Source organism: Phyllobates terribilis, unplaced genomic scaffold, assembly GCF_046119375.1.
Source record: "Phyllobates terribilis strain yellow unplaced genomic scaffold, ASM4611937v1 Scaffold_1__5_contigs__length_1240528914, whole genome shotgun sequence".
NCBI lineage: Eukaryota > Metazoa > Chordata > Amphibia > Anura > Dendrobatidae > Phyllobates > Phyllobates terribilis.
Window position 1 is genome coordinate 180,426,782 of NW_027362761.1, and position 18,693 is coordinate 180,445,474.

The window sequence follows — 18,693 nt, forward strand, 5'->3', positions numbered from 1 at the left end:
TTAAAAATATGGAGTATCACAGCCAAAATTACCAAGATATACGTTTTATTAAATAACACATAGTACGCAACATACATTTAAAAAGAAGAAAAAATGAGATATTAAACATAAAATGGATACCACACTGGATGCTAAAAGCATATATAGCATCTGCCACAGAAGAAGCTAAATCATTATTTTAATACAAAAATTGAATTAAATCAATATCCCAAAAATATGCATGAGCTCACAGATACAGTGTCAGCAATAAGATAGAAATCAAATATACAGTATCTTCTTGTTCTAAATAAGATACTAGCAACAATCAAATACAGTGGATACATAAAATATTCAGACCCCTTCAATGAAAGTCAATAGGCGCAAAATCACGCCGGAATCGCGCTGCGGCTGGTACCCGGGTCGGGAGAGGAGACTGCTACTCCTCTCATCCGACCGCTGCTCTGGCTGATAACAGCACGTGACCATCAGCTGATTGCTAAAGCCGGTAATCAGCTGATCGGTCTCATGACTGATCAGCTGATGCTTACCGTGGGAACCTTAACAAGAAGGTTCCCACAATCTCTAGTTCACCGGGGCTCATCAGCTGATCTTCAGCTGATGAACCCCAGTGACCTCCTGCCACATGTACACCGACAGGGGGTGATTTTACACCCCTGTCAGTATACAGTGCTTTATTCTGCAGCTGTGACATAAGTGATTGCTGATGTCACAGCTGTAGAAATTATCCGGATCGCCGTGGGACAGTCATGATCATGGATTGTGTCGTTGACGACGGTGTTAAAGACGGGAGGGGATCTCACTTCTTCTCAGGTAGACAAAAGAGATTACCTATATAGATTTCCTATAGGAATGACGCTTCAAATAAGACACTCACTACAGACTGTCTCAAGAGAATGATTCTGTTTATTTTAAGATGTAATATAATTATATACCCCAATCAACGTGGGTTGTGCTTTGATACATGCGTATGAGATGATGTAAGTAATATGTTATCTTTGGCGCAGAATAATTAAATAACAGGTGCTTGTCAATACATCTGCAGGATATTCATGATGTATGATACTCCCAACATCCTTTCTCACTGATAGTACTGAATACAGTTCAGGTCATGGTGAACTTAGGGAGTTTCTTGGTGGTGATATATTGGGACTTTATTTTGTGTACAGACATAGGACAAGTATGATAATTATAAACCAATGAGCCAATTCTTATAAAGGTCATGAGAACACTACAAGAAAACAGAACAAACAAAAGTATTGCTAAATAAGGATTATCTAACTGAAAAACAAGTCTTCTTAAAGGCAATGATTCGAAGCTGACCCATTATTTTAACAATTCCCCTCTTTTTATCATCTTGTCATACTGTCTGTCCCTCATGTCCCTACCTAAATTCTAGGCCTGCAAATTAACCCTACTTCACGACATCACGGGGCTTACCCTCCGTATGTAGTGGGATGCCAGTCCTGCTGCGCATCCGTTCAAATTAATTTGTTATCAGACCCACTGTCCCTTACTTTCCCTACCATTTTCTGAGTATAGTTGCTATATGTATAGAGGGATTGTCAGGTATATGTCTACTTTAATATAATAGACTGCTGTGTATATACAACTACAAGTTATATGTTCGGTATCTTTGAGCAAATAGTAGCTGAGAGTTCAGCATCTATCAGGTTCCATCCTCTGCTGGTAGGATTTGCTTTTCAGACCAATGGTTTTGCGCAGAACATACAATCCGATAAGTCTGCTGCAGTAATCTTGTTGCAGAAGATGCATTCTCGCTGTACTGTGGTTATTATTGTAGTAAGGACTTGGGTTTGTTTCACTTCAGTGTCTGTATCAATTTTATGTTGGGATTTACCTGGAAAACATTTACAATTAGAAGCAAGAATTTTCTTTATCATCATCACAAAAAGTTTCATGATTATTGCAACCACCACTATTATAAACACAGCCTGGATCAAGAAATGTATGACACCACTTATTCACCCTCAAACTTCCCTAAATAAGTTTAAAGGATTCATGCAAGCGAGCCACTCGGGTAGTGGTAAATTTTCTAAGGCATTTGCCTTCCGCACACCTTCCTTGATCCGCTGTGCTTGTTCTATATCACAGGCCTCTGGCCATGATGAGAATAAGTCGATACAGACAAGCACATACTCATAAATGCCTACCTTCGGGAGCTGAATGAAATCTATCTGAAGTCGCTGAAATGGGTATAATGGTCTCACAGTGCACTTTGGTGGCACTTTCACCGTTTTTCCCACATTGTGACATGCACAGATTATGCATCCCTGTATGAATTTAACAGCAGCATAGTGGAATTCTGGTGCTACCCAATAGATCTTTACCTGACTTACCATTGCATCCTTGGACTGATGGGTTGGTCCATGAGAAAGAGTGCACATCATAGAGTACAGGGATCTTGGCAGACAGTATTTGCCATCTGCTCTCCACAGTCCATCCTTTCCCTGTTTAGCTGAGCGTTTAGTCTATTCTTCCTTTTCTGGTGCAGAGGCCTGATCCTGTAGGCTCTGCAAGAGATCCAGGTCCACACTCCCAGACACTTGCACAGTGAATGTTTCTACTGGGAGGGGCAACAGGGCTGCAGCTTTTGCAGCTGCATCCGCCCTCCTGTTTCCCTCAGCCTCTTTTGTGCACTCTTTGGTGTGAACTCCAACGCTCTGTGGAGTTGTGCTACTGCTTCTGCATTCTTTATGGGTTTACCAGAAGAACCAATAAACTTTCTGCTTTTCCATATGGGACCATAATCATGGCAAATGCCAAATGCGTAGCGACTGTCTGTAAAAACATTCTCAATTCTGTTTTCTGCAATTATACATGCTTCAGCGAGTGCTTTTAACTCAGCTTCCTGGGCAGACATTCTAGGGGACAGTGCCTCATCCTTTAATACTTCATTTTGACTGACTATGGCATAGCCTGTATGGGGCTTCCCATCTAGGTAGTATCGGGAGCCATCTACATATAGCTCTAGATCCACCTCGGAAATTGGTGTTTCTTGTACATTGGCTAGTGGTTTAGTTTCTGCGTCCATTAACTCAAAGCAGTTATGCTCAAGGTGTAATGTTTCATCATCAATTGGTTCAGGTATTAGTGTGGCAGGGTTAAGAGTTGTACACCTTCTGATAGTGACATTTGGGAGAGTCAATATTGCCACCTCGTACTTGGTCAATCTGCTCATGGACAGGTGTTTTGTCCTGGCCTGGAGCAGAAGTTCCTGTACTGAATGGGGATCTTGAATTTCTAGTGCATTGTCTAGCACTATATTAGCCACCTTTTCTTTCAACATTGCACAGGCGGCTACCGCTCTGATGCATGAGGTTGCTCCCTTTGCAACAACATTGAGCTGAGCAGAGTAGTATCCTAGAGGACGATGTCTACCTCCATATTTTTGGGTGAGCACACTTTTAGCATGCCCCCCTGATTTATGACAGAAAAGGAAAAATGGTAGGCCGTAGTTGGGGATTTTTAGTGCTGGTGCTGAGAGAATGGCGTCCATGAGCATTTGAAACCCCTGTTTTTCTTTTAGGGTCAGCAAATAAAGCTGACCCTTATTGCATGCAGAGAGCATGTGAAATAGGGGCTGCATCATGGCAGATGCAGAAGGAATCCACTCTCTACAGTAGCTGACCAGCCCCAGGAACGTTCTTAATGCGCTGGAAGTTGTTGGTTCTACAGCCTGACTGATTGTTGTTTTTTTTTTTTTTTTTTGTTTGTTTTTTATTCCTTTCTGGAGTGATATGTTTGAGTGGGAAGGAGATACAATGTCCTAAGAACACTACTCTTTCCTTTGCAATTTACAGTTTTTCCTTGGATACCTTGTAACCTTCGTGGTACAAGAAGATTAGTAAAGATAATGTCTTTTTTAAACATACATCCTTACTTGGGGTACACAACAGTAGATCATCCACATACTGAAGTAGCTGAATGTCTTGATTCTCAGGATGCCAAGAGAGAAGTACTCCTGCCATTGCCTCTGAGAACATGGAGGGAGAAGTTGCTCCCCCCCCTGAGGCAACCGGGTCCAGCAATACTGCTTTCCTCCATGGATGAAGGCAAACAGCAGCTGGCTCTCATCATCTATTGGCACTGAGAAGAAAGCATTACTGAGGTCAATCACTGAAAAATTTTGCATTAGATGGAATTTGATTTAATAGGGTATGTGGATTTGGTACTATGGGCGTGTCTACAACCATTAATTTATTAATCTCTCTCAAATCATGGACCATACATTCCTTGATTATACCTTTTTCTAGGTATTTATTCACCTGTAGTGCAATTGCTTCTGTTTGCTCCTTGCTCAGGGGATATTGTCTCATACGTACCGGTGCAACACGAGGCTTCAACCTAATTGTCACTGGGGTTATTTTTAACAGTCCAACATCCGTTTTATCTTGTACCCATAGTACGGTTGGTACGTTACCAGGCATCTCCTGTATGTTGTCATCGAGACCTGTATCCACCTCCTTTTCAAGTTGAATTATTGACATCATTGTTGATATTGTTGTTTCAGATAATGGACCTGCAATGGTAACACCTTTCTTTCCAAATTTAATCATTGCATTCACTACATTAAGAATGTCTGCACCTATTAAATTTCTAGGATATTTATCTGAGACAAGAAGATGGGTACATAAGTCAATAGCATGTGCTATCTTTAACATTTACAGGTTCAGTTTCCTTTTAGATGTGACCCTTCTCACCGTACCCAAAACAGAAACCCTTTGTTTACAATCCTCTGGGTCCATTTATTATTTTTTTTTTTCCCGTCTACTTCTCCGCCTAAAGTAATTCGGGTAACTGACTTTACTGTGTCCTTAATAGTGTCCTGAAAGGCATCTGGGTGTATATTTACCATAATTGGGGTGACCTTATCTTTCTTTTTCTCTTATTTATGGCCTGTTCTAATCCTCTGAATGTGGATATTTACTGCTCCAAGGGGCATATAAGCATTCTGGGTGCAGCTTAAACACCTCTGCCCTGAGGTCTTCTCTGAGACCAGTGATAAACATATTTCTCAGAAACCCCAATTCCCTTGGATTATTCAAATTATAATCATGATCTTTAAACACAGCTACGCACCTAGCATGGAATTTATCAACCGTTTCCTCAGGTTCTTGGAATATCTCTGGCATCCCTGAGATAAGGCTTTCTGCCATTATTTTAGTGACTGCATTTAACCGGAGGATAAACTGTTTCCTCGATTCTAGGGTCTTAGTGTCACCCGGTAGCGCTTCTATTCCGTCTCCTACGTGGACCTGTTTAACCTTTTCCACAAGTGGTACTCCACCATTGAGACTACAGAGCGGTACCAGATCACTCCAAGTGGCATCATAGTTCTCAGCTACCCCTTTCACCGTCTTATAATATCCTATCGGATTCTTATACATGTCTGGAAAACTATTTGCCATGGACAATTGTTCTGACCTAGACCATGGTTTATACCAAGTGGTGGTATCCGTTTTACCTGTTGTCCTTCATCCCCCTGTGTACCCCTGGTTGTTTGTGTAATGACTGGGAATGCAGCCGTCTCTGGTTTTCTTTTGTCGAGATTACAGTTTTCACACTGAAATATTGTATTACTATCCTGACATCCTGGGCAGATCCATGTTTTAGAGCGTAGTGCTATTGTTCCTCTTAGCTGCTGAGTGCGGGGAGGGTCTGTGGGCTGCATGTGTGTGCCTGCGTTCTCCTCTCCACCGTCCTCCTCACTGGCAACTGAGCTGATAGCTAGATTTTCCCTTTCTCTCTCTTTATCCTCAACCCCCCCAAGTCCCGTCCTTGCCTACTTTTAGTTTTAAAATTATTTTTTCTCGTGGAGTCATGGTGGGGATGGTGTCATATGCAGGTGAAGGGATCTGTCACTATCTGTAGTAGATGCAGTACTATGCGGGGGAGAAAATTGATAGTGCTGGCACTATGTATGGTTGTTGGGGAGGTAGAAACCTCGGACAGTGATTTTTCTTTCTCAACACTTACACTTGACTCTGACCTATCACTTGGCTCTAATCTATTCTCTGACTGAGCGGAGGGCGCAGCCTGGATTGGACCTTGTTCCCGACTAGGTGTCGGGGGTTGTATGACATGAGATCTGCTTCTGATCACTACCTGATCAGTTTCATCATCATCGGGAATTAAAAGGGGATGATGTCTCTCACTAGTTCTCAACCAGGCTGCAACCTGTGCTCCGTAATCATGCTTATCAATCCATTGTGAATGTTCCTGACTAAACCGTTTCCATCTCTCAGCATCTAGGCATCCCTTGGCTGGCATACCAGCTCTTTTTCAATATCTTTGTTGCATCTTTTACAGCTGCCCTGCCATGCTCCATTCTCACCAGATCACACATGGTGCACCTCGGATCCTTGTTCCTTGATCTGGAGATTCGAGCACCCATAACAGGATTTGTCAAGGGTTGCGATCCCTATCTTCAGTATCCTGCTATATAATCAGCTGGGTCAACCAGTCAGATACGTTAGCTTGTTACCCCTGATTCAATCAGCTGGGTCAACTGGTCAAGTACGTTAGCCAGTTACCCCTGATTCGAGGGACTTAAGCTGAACTGCAACTCTTTGCTCTGCTCTGATGCTGAGACAAGTTTGTCTAAACAAATAAATGTAGACTATTATAAACAAAAACCGTTCCAAAAGCAATCGCTATATATTCTTCATACATCTGGGTCAGAGTCCTCACTTGAAGAATATCCTACGTCTATTCCTGAGTCCGTGCCAATATTGGCAAGATAATTATTATGAGTAATAATATCCTGTCACACAGGCATATACCATCTGTTTTCTATAATATACTGCCACTCTTTACCTATAGTGTGTGGATGTGGAACAATATGGCAGGGAAAACTCGGTATGTACCGTTACTTCTCCTATACTGGTGTGCACTTACAGGGTACAAATGTATCCTTTCCAGAAACGAAGCAGTATCCCTACCATGAGGCTTTCGCTTTCTCACTACTGTAACCGAGCACAAACACTTTTCACAAGTCATGTATACTTTTGCAGCCTATCAATTATTCATTTCTCTTAATCACCACTTCAGTCATTAACACCTCCTCATTCTCCACCACAGCACTTCTCGTACTCCAATTCCTATTAAAATTTTCTAGGGCAACTGGGCAAAATAACTTTATATCCTGTGAATCCTGGATTCTATTTATTGCTCTAGCTGAATCAATATCACAATATTCATAAATGGTATAAGGTTCAACAAAACAATGACTGTTAATATTCACATATACTAACGTAAGGAATGTATTATCTTCCTCCCGTAGCCCCCTAACCTTCAGATTCCACACTAATCTCGCAGCTTCCTAAAATGCGTGACAGCTCCATTGTTGTATTTGCTAAGCAGAGTACTACACACGCATTCAGCACACGTCATCTAATCACTTATATCTCGTACATTTTTGCTATAATAAGCATGAACTTAACACAGTTACACTTAGTATGAACGTTAGTTAAGTTGGAAGCAGCAATGATTGGGGATGTAGAAGTACTATGTATATATTATATGAAATAGTTAATGCATGCAAAAATACAGATATATGATATAGTATTTGAATTAGTAATTTTCCAGTTATGTGAAATTGTTAGTAATAATATATATTAAAAAAATTAATAATAATAATAATAAAATTGCTACCTGAGGGTTTCCCGTTCAAGATCCCCGGAGACTGACCTAGATCGACCCCACCTTTCCCGGAGAGAAATTTGCTCAGAGTGTTAAGGCCACTCACTTACCCGGCCGGGGTTTGTTTCTGTTCGGGATAGGGGTAAAGCAGTTGTTCAGTCTCAGATGAAATTAAAAGGAAAAAAATAGATCTCGCTGAAGGGCCTCCAGCTGTTAAAGACGGGAGGGGATCTCACTTCTTCTCAGGTAGACAAAAGAGATTACCTATATAGATTTCCTATAGGAATGACGCTTCAAATAAGACACTCACTACAGACTGTCTCAAGAGAATGATTCTGTTTATTTTAAGATGTAATATAATTATATACCCCAATCAACGTGGGTTGTGCTTTGATACATGCGTATGAGATGATGTAAGTAATATGTTATCTTTGGCGCAGAATAATTAAATAACAGGTGCTTGTCAATACATCTGCAGGATATTCATGATGTATGATACTCCCAACATCCTTTCTCACTGATAGTACTGAATACAGTTCAGGTCATGGTGAACTTAGGGAGTTTCTTGGTGGTGATATATTGGGACTTTATTTTGTGTACAGACATAGGACAAGTATGATAATTATAAACCAATGAGCCAATTCTTATAAAGGTCATGAGAACACTACAAGAAAACAGAACAAACAAAAGTATTGCTAAATAAGGATTATCTAACTGAAAAACAAGTCTTCTTAAAGGCAATGATTCGAAGCTGACCCATTATTTTAACAACGGACAGGTGAGGGATATGGTTGTTTGTTTTTTTTATGTTTTTTTCAGGAGATCGAGGGCTTCGCGGAGGCGGGTAATAAAAAAAATTGTAGAACCGTGTCTGTTTTATTTCATTAAAATTCTTTATTCTGCCATGTCTTTTATTGAAAATGCACTGGCCGCTTTACTATGCAGTTAGTAATGGGGGCATCTTATAGACGCCCTATATTACTAACCTGGGCTTCACGTCAGCCGCCAATACAAGGCTGACGTGAACCCCAACCCCATTACCCCCTGCCACCGCTACAGGGCAGCGTGGAAGAGCGAGGTTTAGTGCCAGATTTGGTGCATCTTATGGATGCGCCACTTCTGGGACTACTGAGGGGTGATATTAATAGCCGCAGAGGGGGCTAGTATTCATGGCCCCTTCCATGGCTATTAATATCAGCCCCCAGCGGTCAGCTTTCCCTCTGCTGGTTATAAAAATGACGCGGGAGCCCACGCCAATTTTTTTTATTTTAGGCTTTGTGCCCATAATTCAGACGTAGCAACGCTTTGGACGCAAATGTTTGCTGCGTCCAAAACATTGCATTATATTGAACACAGGTAAATCCACATGTGTTCACTGAACCATGCGGATTTACTGCATTCAATACTTTCTAGTGGTCAAATTTCTGTTGTGTAGACTAGTGACTCCACAAGAGAATTTGACAAGCTGCGGTCCTGAAAGACGCACCGCATGTCTGTGTCTGTGGGTGATTCGCAGCCTCTGATGCAGGCATAGCGGACATGGGATTTCTAGCGATCCCATCCTCTATGCTGTAACATCTGGACGCTGCGGGTTTGACGCTGTATATACATGCAGCGTCAAACCTGCAGCGGCTTCTGACCATGGCCACGTACCCAAACTCACGCGCAGCATGTCAACTTCTGTAGCGGACACACTAGTCTCTGCTGCAGATTTTGACTGATTGAAGTGTCATTATATGCGGTGGATTCACATTTACTGACAACAAAAGTGCGGCAGTATAACTCTGCGTTTGGACGCAGCATAAATACGTTGCGTCCAAAGCGCTGCTGAGTGCTGATCAGGGAGGGGGACGTAGGGGCTAACAAACCCGCAGGAGATGTTAATTGTGGCCAGGGAAAATGTTTGCCTATTGGCACATTCCCAGGCTAAAATAAATAGCTCACAGCAGTCGCATAAATTCCGCGAATATAAATGCTAATGAAGATTGGGTGAATGGGATTAGCTTGACACCCAGCTCTTTTGTTTGGTGATGTCAAGGTGTCAATCAGACCTTTTCATGACCAAACAAAGTAAAGAAACAGAGAGACACAGTGTAAACACTTTATTTGAAATACAACAGACCCATTCTTTAATCATTTAAATGAACCAATATACTCACCCCAGTTTTTATGGTAATCCAAGAGTTTAAGTAATGTCCCACCAACTTTATTTAGCTCCAAAAAACATTCATTGATGTTCCAAAACGCTTAAAAAACGCATGTGAAAAATGCATCAAAAACGCATGTAAAAACCGCATACGTTTTTACTGGCAAGGAGAGACAAAAATGCTTAGGAAATTTCTGCTTCAAATCTACATCGTGGGCACCTAGCTTTACTTTTTATCTCCAAAATTCAGTATTTATCAATTTGATAATATTACTTTATGAGTTTTCTGATGCTAAAGTCGCAATAACCTGCTTTTCTGCCACATGATGACATTGTGGCTTCCTGAAGTCAACAAAGAAGGGGGCTCATGGACTTATTGCATGTAGATTTATTGTTTGGAGTTCTGTACATTTGAATGCAGTGAGCTTCCACTCATAGGATCTTCACATTTCAAGATTGCTCTAATTTCAGTGTATTGTTTTACATGAATATATATGTTTGTTCTTTTGCTTAATTTATAGGACAGTGTGGAGAGATGCCAACATGTTTATCCCAGAAAGGTTTCTTGACCAGAGTGGACATATTGATAAAAGTTTGATGGACAAGGTGTTCATTTTTGGCATGGGAGTCAGGAAATGTGTAGGAGAAGATGTCGCTCGAAGTGAAATGTTTATTTTTCTCACAACCATATTGCAGCATCTTAAATTACTGAAAGATTTCAAACTTGATGTGGATCTGACTCCAGTGTTTGGACTGACTATGAAACCAAAACCTTATAATATCAGAATTGAAATTAGGGTATAGTTTCAATGCCTGCTGGCGGCATTCAAATTCTTTCCAGTAGGGAGAAAGACTATCTTCATTTACATCGGATGTGGAAATTGCAAAACATGTTTACTACAGGATCCACAGCAGACACTTAGACTTCTGCTACATGTGTAACTTGCAGTTTTGCAGCTTGCACAAGTATTAACCTTATATAATAGGGCTTATGGGGTTTATCCAAGTATAACTATTTTTTCCATGTAGACTGCTACTTCTTCTTGTGGATTTTTTTTCCTCATGTGCAAAAATTTCCTAAAGCATGTGAACAGGTTTGCAGTTTTAATTTGCATGCATAAGTTGTGGAATGTTTAGTTATTTCTTTATTATGCTTGTTTGTATAGCACCAACATATTCCACAGCACTTTACAGACATTATCATCACTGGCTCCATTGGGGCTTACAAACTAAATTCACTATCAGTATGTCTTTGTTTTATTGCCACACTTTCGGAGCACCTGGAGGAAATCGACGCACACATGGGGAGAACATACAAACTCGTTAAAGATGTCATCAATGGTTGAATATGAGACCATGACCCCAATCATAATATGTGGCACCTGTCTAATATAGCATTCAATGAAACATTCCATATTTTTCTCACAGGTTTCATATCAATCTGTGAAGAAAAACCTTTGTATATATTTGTATCAAATTCAAGGCATTCCGAAGTACTGTATGAGTCTTAATTTTCTGGTGCTGCATTATAAACCCATACAACACATTCAAAATATGATGTGTATGTAAGGACGAGGAATGTTAGACTTAAATGAAAATAAAACATATATTCTCTAGACCATGAAGATATGTTCCATTCTCTGAAAATAAGGATTAAAAATTACTATTTACATAGATTGATGGTAGAATTGTAGCTGATTCTGTCTCTATGCATGAATGGTATGATTCTGTTCTATACAGTCATGGTCGAAAGTGTTGGCACCCTTGAAATTGTTTCAGAGAGAGAAAATTCTTACGCAGCTGTGGTACCGTAAGTAAGGTCACAGGGCTCATCAGCTGATTGAACTCCAGTGATGTCTCTCACTGCAGCTCAGCGCTATACACTGACACAGGAGTGATTACACTCCTGTGTCAGTGTATAGCTTGCTGTCCTCTAGAACAGTCACAACAGTGATTGCTGACCTGACTGCTCTCTAGAACTGACCTAGAGTGACCCAAATCTTTGTGGGACACTCTGGATAATTTCATCACATGTTAGCAGGCGTAGGCTGATGGGGGTAGTCTCATCAGCTGACGCCTGTGACCCAAAGTAAGCTTTTTACTGCAGGTCCCAGTCACAGTTGCGGGATCACAATGTTACCATCTATCAGAGCCCCTGTTTCCTGCACTGTCACGCAGATGACAGTGTGGGAAACACCCGAACCCCAACAGTAAAACGGACTTCCTGAGGAAGTCCGTGTTTGGATCCGTGCCTGAACACTAGTTGTTTGCTATGGACTCTGAACTTTACTGTTTGGTTTCGCCTATTTCTAAATATAAGTATTTGATATACTGCCGATTTTGCAAGTTTTCCCACCTACAAAGAATGGAGAGGTCTGTAATTTTTATAGTAGGTACATATCATGGATTATCACAGGCCGTGAAGGTCACGCAGAACCACCCGCTGTTATATTTGGGTCGAAAAACTCTCTGCTGCCCCCTATCATCTGGACAATTACACAATTGGCTGACGATCAACGGAGGAGGTTGCATGCTGTTTGCACTAATAGGCCGTTTATCGGGCAACTTACATGGAATATATGTATATACCCCCAATACAGTCATTGGAAATTCCACAATAACCCCAGTACTACTCGCTGCCAACACTAGTCATTTTTACAGGCTCACTGGAGGCCTGGTAGAAAGAGTATAGCTTTGAGGCGCGCGGTTTACAGAATAAAAGGAACAGAACTATTACATTTTTATATTTAAATCAAAAGGAGGCAGTGTTAATGGAAAATATTCAAAAGATTTTACAAAGGGGACAAAATAATACAGCATATACAGTTACATAAAATAAAAGAGAATAACGGAACAAACTTACTACGCCACTCACAGAAATGAGTGAACTTAGCCAAAGGAGAGCGCTTCTCTTGGGGCTGTTCAGGGAATGGAATTCATGCTCACATGACGTGTTACTCTCCACATTGAATCAAGATCATAATTTGGCTTGATCATTTTTCAGCCCCTGAGTTCCACCCACACACCCCCCATGATGACCTCATGTGGCCCAGGTTGTGGGCTGCCCTCAGCCCTTCAGGATTTTAATAATTCCCCAATTTAGACAATAACTTCACTCCTGATGGTCATAGAAGTTTGAGAACACCGCCATTTTTTATCGCGATTTTATCGTTACCTAGAGACCAAACATGACATGGCTGTTGTCCGTTATCTGGTCACTATTGATTTATGGCTTATAGGCAGGGGTTATAGTTATGAAAAATGATGTGTCTTATTATCCTATTTGCCTTGACGCTGAATGTGTATGTCCCATCACTATCGGATTTCAACAAACTTCAATATTCCATATTTTCTTTCAGAGACATATGTCTGCTAAAGATGCAATATTTCCCTTACAGTTACAAAAAGTATCCAGTGTAAATGTAGAACATTTCCTTTGAAGGGACAATGTATTTCTTGGGGACAAAAGGGTTCTTCCACTTCTTTTTCTATGCGTAAACACATGTCCCTATTGTTGCCCAAGCCTTTAAAAATACTTCTCCTGTCTCAATTATCTGTCTATACTATAGCTCTTTGTCTATGTCACACCAGGTGAGAGTGCAACACAGAGAGTAACACCAGGTGTGAGTAAAACACAGAGGGGAAAGGGGAAGGGAGTCCAGACAATAGGGAAAGGGGGGAGTGGTGATCTCCTAATCTGAACTAGCCTCACCCTGACTCCCCTAAATGTCCCTATACAGCCTCTGCAGCTGTCACCGATCACGTGCCTCACCCTGCTGTCCCTGGCGAAAGGCTACAACTAGGAGTGGAAGGAGATGAGCACTAGTCAATCTCCGCTAACAACTAAAGACAATAGGGAAAGACAAAACGAGGGAATAACGGCTTAGCTTTAGATGAACTCCAACAGTGCACACGGCCTCAAGACTCCAGAGAGGACGTGGTGCTGCTACAGCCAATATCCAGGAAGGAATGAATATAACCGGCGACGTCCACCTGGAGAGACCAGGTATATATACACCCAGGCCAGAGGGAGGTAGTCGCTGGGTTCTAAAGACAGCCTCCTATCTAGGAAGCTGTCTGCAATGCCAAATGTGGAGATCTCCTACAAGCCACTGCAGGGCGACTGTCTGTCACCTCTAACAAACCCGTGACAGTCTATGCATAATATACATCCTCATTAGTATTGCCGGGGTCCTTTGTCCCCAAAAGGAGGTTTGCATATTAACTAAGACAGTTCACATCCAATTTCCTACTTGTATTAGTCTACTGTACAATCCTACATCTAAGAGTGTGAGCTCTGATTGCAAATGACAGAGTGGAGGGGGGAGAGGGTGAAGGACCATGGCTGCAGAGATTTTCTATGACACATATTTTCTATGACAGCACACTTCAATTGTGATAGACAGAATCTAAAAACAACAAAACATAAAATCGCATTGTATGATTTTTAAATAATGAAATTGCATTTTATGGCATGAAATAAGTATTTGATCAGCTACCAACCAGCAAGAATTCTGGGTCTCACAGACCTGTTACTTTTTCTTTAAGCAGCCCTCATACTCTGCACTCATTACCTGTATTAATTGCACCTGTTTGAACGCGTTACCTGTATAAAAGACAACTGTTCACACACTCAATCACACTCCAACCTCTCAACCATGGCCAAGACCAAAGAGCTGTTTAATGATACCAAGGACAAAATTGTAGACCAACACAAGGCAGGAATGGGCTATAGGACAATAGGCAAGCAGCTTGTTGAAAAGGCAACATCTGTTAGCGCAATTATTAGAAAATAGAAGAAACACAAGATGACTGTCAATCTTCCTTGGTCTGGGGCTCCATGCAGAATCTCGCCTCATAGGGTAAAGATGATTCTGAGAAAGGTCCGGAATCAGCCCAGAACTACATGGGAGGACCTGGTCAATGATCTGAAGAGAGCTGGGACCACAGTCTCAAATATTACCATTAGTAACACATTATGTATGATTAAAATCCTGCAGTGCACTCAAGGTCCCCCTGCTCATGCCAGCACATGTCCAGGCCCGTTTGAAGTTCACCAATGATCAACTCAATGATCCAGAGGAGGCATGGGAGATGGGAGACATGTGGTCAGATCAGATCAAAATAGAACTTTTTGGTATCAACTCCACTCGCCACTTTTAGAGGAAGAAGGATGAGTACAATCCCAAGAACACGATCCCAACCCTGAAGTATGGTGGGGGATGCATCATACTTTGGGGGTGCTTTTTCAGCAGGACAACTGAACCGTATTGAAGGAAGGGTGGATGGGGTCATGTATTGTGAAATTTTAGCCAACGACCTCCTTCCCTCATTAAGAGTATTGAAGATTGGTCATAACAATGACCTGAAACACACAACTAAGGAGTGGCTCCATAAAAAGCATTTCAAGGTTCTGGAGTGGCCTAGCCAGTCTCCAGACCTGAACCCAATAGATAACCTTTGGAGGAGCTGAAACTCAATGTTACCCAGTGACAGCCCCAAAACCTAAAAGATCTGGAGAAGATCTGTATGGAGGAGTGGGCCAAAATTCCTGTTGCTGTGTGTGCAAACTTGGTCAAGAACTACAGGAAACGTCTGACTTCTGTAACTGCAAACAAAGGTTTCTGTACCAAATATTAAGTTCACTTTTTCTATTGTATCAAATACTTATTTCATGCAATAACATGCTAATTAATTATGTAAAAATTATACAATGTGATTTTCTGGATTTTTTTTAGATTCTGTCTCTCACAGTTGAAGTGTATCTACGGTAAAAATTACAGACCTTTCCATTCTCTGTAAGTGGGAAAACTTGCAAAATCGGCAGTGTATCAAATAATTATTTTTCCGCTGCATATTTTCTTTGTGTGCATTAGAGCAACACAAAGAAAAAACAGACAAAAAAGGCAAATTGGACATAATTTCATAGAAAACCCCCAAAAGTGGCCGGACAAAATTGTTGGCATTCTCAACTTAATATTTGAATGCACGCCCTTTGGAATAAATAACTGGAATCAATCGCTTCCTATAACCATCAACAAGCTTCTTACACCTCTCAACTGGAATGTTGGACCTCTAATCTTTTGCAAACTGTTCCAGGTCTCTCATATTTGAAGGGTGACATCTCTCAACAGCAATTTTAAGATCTCTCCACAGCTGTTCAATGGAATTTATATCCAGACTCATTGCTAGGCACTTCAGAACTCTCCAGTGTTTTGTTTCCATCCATTTCTGGGTGCTTCTTGAAGTATGTTTGGGGGTGCAATTGCTTTTTTCACTTGAAAAAGGTGCTAGTCCAGCGTTGAAACTCGCTGTGGAAATAAAAAACGTTCAACTCATCTTGGTCCTAGGATTCTTCATTACAGCATCACAGCCTGATATCTTGTTATCGTCCTAATTGGTCAACTATTCTGGAGGAGATCATCCCTCAGACATGAGGCAGCGGCAGTTGATATTTTCAGGTGTTCATAGGAGTTGTGACTGCATACAACCTGCTCAGGTGGGAAACTTCCTTTTACTTTCCTTTGCATCCAAAAGGGTATTACCCGATGGTCTTGTGCACTTTTGTTCCCCTATAGTTTTTCTACCATTTCTAGACATAAGCACTGTTATGATTTCCAACTGAAATACAAGGATATAGATGGTACTGATAAATAGTAGAGAACACAATGTGAACAATACCCAAAGTGAACATTATATAAAAGAGTGTTAAGGAAATAAAATATAATATCGCTGAAGCTTTATTACTGCAAAACTTGCTGGTGAGTTCAGAAATAGAAGAGATAAAAAGGTGAATCAGAACCTGTCCAGCTTCTCCTGCTCTATAACCTGCTGACTGCAGATCAGACACCATATTGTACATGATGGATTTGCTTTTAAGTAAAATATTTGAATCTGGGGATCATTCTCTGAAGTCCAGCAATACTTGTGGTGATGGTCGCAGAAATAGGGGACAAGGGGTGAATATCTCAGTGTCAAGTAAAAATGGGATTTTATTTTCTCTTCAAATTTCTTTGGTAATAAGCTAAATTCCAAATATAAACTATACTTGTGAAGTGTTTTAACTCACAATTTTGTGTAGTTTACTTAATTTTTTTTAAAGACATTTTGCATTCTTGCAATCATTATTCCACATACGTAAGTGTGGCGCCCTGCTGTGCATTGGTGCCACAGAACCCAGAAGGGTGCATGGATGGACTTCTCCACAAGAGGCCCTCACTACATTCACACACATCCACCCTACCACCTCAGACCACCAGAGGGAGCCCTGATAGTATATATATATATAGGGAGGGTGGAGCCAGGCAGCTCAGTTAGAGTTCAGTCAATGTTCAGAGACAGAGAGGAACACAGCTCAGAGTTGAGCAGAGAGTGCTGGCGCTCAGAGAGCAGTGAAGAGGCAGCAAGCTGGCTGCTGTGCTTAGGCGAGCCAAGGCCTACAGCACGTGTGAAGGCCTAGTGAGGGCCTTGAGTGGGCCGAAGGCGAGAGGAGAAGGAAGAAGTAGTGAGGGGGCAGAGGAGCATACCAAGCTCACCCCGATATATATACCGGACACCGGGTCCACGCCTACAGGGACATTTATACTCCGTAGGAACCACCAGAACCCCTGGAGGACTACAGGTCCCAGGTTCACCAAACGCTGGCTACAGTACCAGGGCTAGGAGTCATGGAGGTCCCAGCGTCCAGGAAGAGTGATCGCCAAAGAGAAGGCCCTACCACCAGGTCAGCAGGTGCTAAGAGAGACAGTAACGAAGCTAGGCCTAGCTCCAGGCAGGTCAGAAGCTTAGAGAAGAAAGCAACGGATCAGGAGGCCCTATACCCGCTCACTGGGGAGAGTCCAAAAGTGTGCCCTTCACCTGGAGTACCCTGGACCGTGCCTGCAGCATCACCAGTAAAGGTATTGAAGCTTACCCCCGTGTGAGTGTCCGTCTTTCCTCTGGGACCGTCCTGCCATCTCTCCCCTGCACCACCATGCATTACACCCCACGCTGCCCTGGAGCTAGCTGTACCTGTGGAGAGCCACACCATCCCTGCTGCCGTAACACAGGTGGCGTCACAAACTGTCCAAACCCCCCATATCTATTCCCCTTTTTCACTGGCCGCCCTGGGTCATGGATCGGGCCAGCCACCTTGATATCCCCCAGCAACCAGAGGCCCGGCTGCCGAGTACCCCACGGCCCAGGGGGTGAGTCATAAGCATTCCAAATACATTTTCCAATAGATTTGACATATGTTACTATTTATATGTTGTTTGTTGTACTCTGTGGATTGCATCCTGGAAGAATGATGCAGATACATTATCCTTCTTGAGAGCACTAATCATTCTAGGTATTTCCTCTTGGAGTCATTCTCTGTGAAACTCTTAACATGCTTTTCTTATAGATCACATCAAAAAAGCACAACAGTTCACAAAGCTTCCTATGTCATTCTTTTTTATCTCAAGATAGACATAAAAATTGTTCCTGCTTTATTCTTAATTTCTGTCAAACGTGCATCATTACAAGGAATGAGAAAAAACAGCAATCATGGATAGGAAAATGTCAAGTACAAGTAAACAAAGGCATTTTTGTTTAGAAGAAAATTCAAGCATTTCTCTATTTATATCATGTGGCATCTGAACATCAACTTGTCTCTGTCAAGTTTTGAAAAAATATGTATGAAATCAGTAAGTTTCCTTACAAGGCATGAGCCCCTGCTAAGTTACTGTATATATCATATACTACTATTTCGTTAAGAATGTTGGTGAAAATTTTGGAAAAAAGGCACTGAATCATATATACTGTATTTTGGTCATTACCTGTTCTCTGTTTAGACTGGAAGGAGGTATTCCACCCAATTTAAAACTATTAGACACATAAACTTTGTAAAATCGACAGAATTGCTA

The 18,693-nt window shown here is 41.6% G+C and overlaps 1 protein-coding gene and 1 pseudogene across 2 annotated transcripts; one reads left to right on the top strand and one right to left on the bottom strand.

The window, feature by feature from the left end:
* Positions 1-11,576, top strand: part of LOC141252801 (cytochrome P450 1A1-like) — a 56,581-nt pseudogene extending 45,005 nt beyond the window's left edge.
* On the bottom strand, positions 29-8,370 carry LOC141252812 (uncharacterized). Of its 2 annotated transcripts, XM_073670579.1 has the most exons (3): positions 7,927-8,370; positions 2,358-4,540; positions 29-1,858 (listed from the first exon to the last, which is right to left on the bottom strand). In XM_073670579.1, exon 2 carries the CDS (start codon positions 3,608-3,610, stop codon positions 2,582-2,584), a length of 1,029 nt encoding a protein of 342 aa, XP_073526680.1. In that variant the 5' UTR covers positions 3,611-4,540; positions 7,927-8,370; the 3' UTR covers positions 29-1,858; positions 2,358-2,581. The 2 variants fall into 2 exon arrangements, with proteins under 2 accessions (XP_073526680.1, XP_073526675.1); XM_073670574.1 differs by lacking the exon at positions 7,927-8,370 and having other exon boundaries at positions 2,358-7,920.
* Positions 11,577-18,693: the final 7,117 nt, after the last annotated feature.